Source organism: Ostrinia furnacalis, unplaced genomic scaffold (assembly GCF_004193835.3).
Source record: "Ostrinia furnacalis isolate ACB-3 unplaced genomic scaffold, ASM419383v2 OfSCF4424, whole genome shotgun sequence".
Lineage (NCBI taxonomy): Eukaryota > Metazoa > Arthropoda > Insecta > Lepidoptera > Crambidae > Ostrinia > Ostrinia furnacalis.
The window spans coordinates 43,765-48,525 of NW_021134663.1; the positions used below are offsets into that span (position 1 = coordinate 43,765).

Sequence of the window (4,761 nt, forward strand, 5' to 3'; positions counted from 1 at the left end):
TAAGACTTCACACATTTTCGATAGAGCTGACAAAGTAGGAATGCAAACATGATGAGTAGGTACGTAGACTTTTTGAGAATTTTACATTTTAGGAAAACAGATATTAAATTTCAGGCCTGAGCCGACGAAACTGCGGATCACTTTCAGTCTATCTGAATATCAATCTGAAATACTAAGAACACTAGCTTACTGCTGGAAAATTAGTCATAATGAGAAATATACTTCATAGTAGCTATTTGAAACAAAACACATATGTGATATTGATAACAGCCCAGTATAATCCTTGTCAAAAATAACAAACACATTCCCGATAGTGCTTATCGATGTATCAGTCAGCTATACAGGTAAACCTAAACTTTATATTTTAGATGCTACGTGTCAATTTCAATCAAACCATCGACAAAATTGTTTGATAAGGTACCGTACTGAATCAGACGCGATAGCATTAAAACAGTCGTGGATACGGACTAAATTATACGTGTTTTTGTGTTGATTCATTATGGCAAGTAATTTCGGGCTACATTGTAGATACTACGCGGGTAAAACCCTAGAATGGATGGTAAATAATAAGATGATAGTATTCCTTGGATTACTCTCTTTTTGTTTGTTCGTATCAACGTTGGCGATGGCGGGGCAACGGAACAGAGCCCTAGCTCAAGTGGAAGAACTTAAAACTAGTACAGTTGCCCCGACTACCGAAAAATCACCTGAAACAACAACGAATCCAGTTACTGATACAACAAATGCACCAGCAACTAATGTACCAGCAACTGATGTACCAACAACTGATGCACCAGCATCTGATGTACCAGATCCATTACCTGAAGGTGATGGTAATCAAGGAAATGCAAGTAATGAGTCGGATAAGGGTGATAAAAATAAAGATACTAATCTTGCTAGCAGATGGCTCAAACTACGAGGTATAGCATAGGGCAATGACACATTAATGTAAGTCAAGATAACTCAAGAACATCATTCTGCACGTCCGCGTCCTAGTGCCATTTTGTATGTGACTTAATACTTATAGTTAATGAAATAATGTGTTCAGCTAGTGATTTTTGTATAAGGAATTTCAATTTTAAAAACAATGTCTTCTTTGTGTTAATGTGAAGTGACGTTAGCATCAATTCAGCTTAATTAGCCGCTCTTTTTACTATTTCGATTATTATGAGAGCCACGATAACCAAAATATACATTTTGAAATACTTTCAAAATGTATAATTGTTCTGTACTGTGTTGCTAAATTATAGCTCAAAGGCTGAGTTGCACCTCTTTATTTTAACGGTAACAATGACAATAACCGGTGCTTTTTGTATGGAATTTGACAGATTTTTGGCGTTTGTCAAAGTTAAAGTAAGATGGTCCAACTCAGCCTAATCGTACGCTGAAAAATAAGTATTAACAAATGTTTTTTAGAAAACCTCTAATTATTTTTACTTTCAATGTCTTAAAATTAAATTATATGCATTGTGAAAATCTGTTTTTTTTTTTTCAAACATTGACATGAAATTAGTGATAACTAACTACCATTTTTGACGTTTTTTGATCAAAATCATTATAGCTATTGTTAAAGATGAAATACCTTACTTTAATATACGGAACATAATTTAAAAGTTGGAAGAATACAATATTATGTATTGTACGTACAGGTAGACTAATAGTAGTAATTACTTTTTTATTATTCAAATACTAATTATTCAATTTTCAAAAAATTGTAGATAACATATTGCAACATATTATTTAAATTCTTTGTTCTTTCATTGTTAATCGGTTTTAAAACGTACAAGGAAGTCAATAATAGACATATTGATAAGATAAGAGCCGTCAACCTAGAAAAATCGATTTGCAAATAAACATTATGTCTATTTAAAGTATGTTATTTACTTTTACGTACAACAAATTTTTTGCCGGACTATTGTATAAGTATATTTTATGCGGATTACTAGCTTGAACTTTGTGTAAAATTATTTTTAATTGTATGTAGGTACCTATACGTTAAGCTATGTAGTTAAGTACGGATGACAATACGCGTGTTACATACTTAGTTCTAATTAGGTGTTATTTTGCAAAAAAATGTGTAGTCTCCCGTCGACTGTACAAAAGATTTTTTTAGATCTTAGGGCGCTTCAAATTAGGCGTTTTGAAACGGACGTTAGTCGTGCGTTTGCAAGACCGCACACTCTATTGGTAAATTAAATTAGTCATTTTTATCCCAAGGCAGTTATCATACAATTTTCAGTGTGCGCTCCTGCAAACGGACGACAAACTTAACGTCTGTCTCAAAAGGTCTAATTTGAAAAGGCTCTTAATTTGGGTCCAAATTCATAAGATTCGAGATCCAATTTTCATAGAAAAAATTGTGAGAGGGCTGGATACCTATTTTAGTTTGTGAATTTATTCCATTTTCGTAATAAAACATGCATTTTATACAAAAAAGTTTCTTTATATCTTGTTTTTTTATTCATTACTTACTTTTTATTAGCTAATTAAATTACATGTCTTACATCTTTTAAGAAAATAATCTATGGAACTAAAACGAGTTCAAATATAATAAAAGGAAAATAGACTATTTAAAATATTAATTTGTCTTTTATCGATAGCCATTGAACCCGACCACATATATTATAATAGATACTACATAATATAATCTTATGTTATCAAACACTATCAGTAAGATAAGCCTTTAATTTATTTAAGTTGACTCTAAGATATGAAACAATACATCGTTCATTGTCATTAATATACAATTGCCCATCAATCAACCTTAAATTAGGTAACCAATTTTTCTCTATTTTTTGCTGTTAGCATTTTTGTTAACCCTTTGTGCTATTGTCGCTCAATTTACGGGGAACTGAGGGTCAAGCTATGTCGGCCATCGTACGTCACAGTTGACATCCTTGGGGTATTCCCCCGGCCAAACTGTGTAGAGCTTCACTCAGGCATAGGGCTACGTTCACGTTTGAAGAAAAAGTAGAGAGATAGATAGATCTTGTTATCGTGTCGACAACAAACCTACACACAACCCAAAACTCCGCTACAAGAGTGGTGTTGTCAGCAGCATTCGTTAAATCCTCCTGCGTGCAGTTGCTCGGGCACTCCGGGCAAGACATCATGTGCTTCATCGACTGGGGAACAAAACACCTGCGCTTCATGTTTGAGCCATCCAGGAAACCCCACCTGACCAGATTGCCCTTATTACGGCCAACCTGCTTGCGATCGTTCGTTCGTTTCAGCCGAAAGACGTCCACTGCTGGACAAAGGCCTCCCCCAAGGATTTCCACAAAGACCGGTCCTGCGCCGCTTGCATCCAGGTACTTCCCGCGACCTTCACCAGATCGTCGGTCCACCTAGTGGGAGACCACCTGCTTGCGATAGATAGATAATATTATACTTTTTTTTTCGTCTTCAAAACGCGTTTGTCTGTATAGTTCTAACGCTTGCCTGCTCTAGACAAGGGAGAGCATTTTTTGTTACGTCAAATGTCAGCGAGACTTCAGATTTGTATGCTGTCACGTCATAATACGTCAAAATTACCCCTCCCGTGCTGTTCCCTCAGGCACTGATACTGACTGAGCTAAGAGCTAGAATAGAACTATAGATGGATAGAATCAATTAATTATTTTCGCTTATTTCAGTTTTTTTATAACCACAACGAGGAAGCTCTTGGTCTGTATCTCACCTTAAATGTCATGATCGAAATATAAACTTGCAGTACTATTTGGATATTATCTACAATCTTTATTATCGCTGACTGACTCAGTACCTACAGATATTAGATAAGGTCAGTTATCAACATCGATGAACTATACTATACTATACTATACTATACATCGGAATAAAATCAGAAGCATGTTTTACATTTCAGCAGCCATAATTTGTTCTTTTTTAAAGTAAAAAAACACCTCATTTATTAAATTAACTTAATACTAAAGATGGGTAAATCAAATAATCTATGCACAAATTAAAACTGAAGAAAACTGATAGGTTATCAAGACAAATTGATAAATAATGGAATTACAATATTGCACTGTCATCATTAACACCTTTGCTGCGGCAGTAACTTTCTAATACTTTCTATTCCTTCGGTACAAGGTCAGTAAACCTGGTATTAAAACTTACATTGTGGCGGCACAAGGCTTAAAGACCTTGTAATATTTAAGATATATTAATTTTATTTTTGGCTTCATGTTAATAGATATTGTGTATTTTTTCTTTGAATATTAATAATAATGCATTTATTGACATACACCTGAAGCCGTTCGTGAATAACTTGTTTAGTATAAAAATTATAGCTATATTCAAAATACAAGGCTTATGCACCCTGTGCCGCACTGAATTAGGGAAGTCTGGTGGGTATTCTAGGGATGTGAAATACAAATATCGATAGTTTAAATTAAGTTATAATAAAAATTTTAAAAAGTAACAAACAAAGATGTTTTAATAATTTAGTCTAAATATTTTACAAATAAGACATACGTGCATAAATACTTAAATAAGCTATATTTAAAGAAAACATATTATTTAATAACATTTAGTTACAACTTCAAATGTTTGTCACGAAAAACATTATTTAAATTAGCAATAAATCGTGTAGCAAATTAAATTATAATCAATTTGCAGTTTTGATTTTGTTTGTTTCTCTTGACGCCATGTCGACATGTGCGTTTCTTACGAATGCGAGGCAACACTGGCTGCACGAAGCTAGCGTGGGGTGCGGTACCAGGTGCGCAGGGTACAAGGTGCTTCGACCTGGTTTCGCAT

The 4,761-nt window shown here is 34.2% G+C and overlaps 1 protein-coding gene across 1 annotated transcript; it reads left to right on the forward strand.

The window, feature by feature from the left end:
• The first annotated feature begins 439 nt into the window (after positions 1-439).
• On the forward strand, positions 440-2,445 carry LOC114359495 (uncharacterized). Its single transcript, XM_028313920.1, has one exon. It carries the CDS (start codon positions 500-502, stop codon positions 929-931), a length of 432 nt encoding a protein of 143 aa, XP_028169721.1. The 5' UTR covers positions 440-499; the 3' UTR covers positions 932-2,445.
• Positions 2,446-4,761: the final 2,316 nt, after the last annotated feature.

Bases quoted from the DNA above. Each gene is read 5' to 3' on its own strand.
- LOC114359495 (XM_028313920.1), top strand. From the start codon at position 500: ATGGCAAGTAATTTCGGGCTACATTGTAGATACTACGCGGGTAAAACC.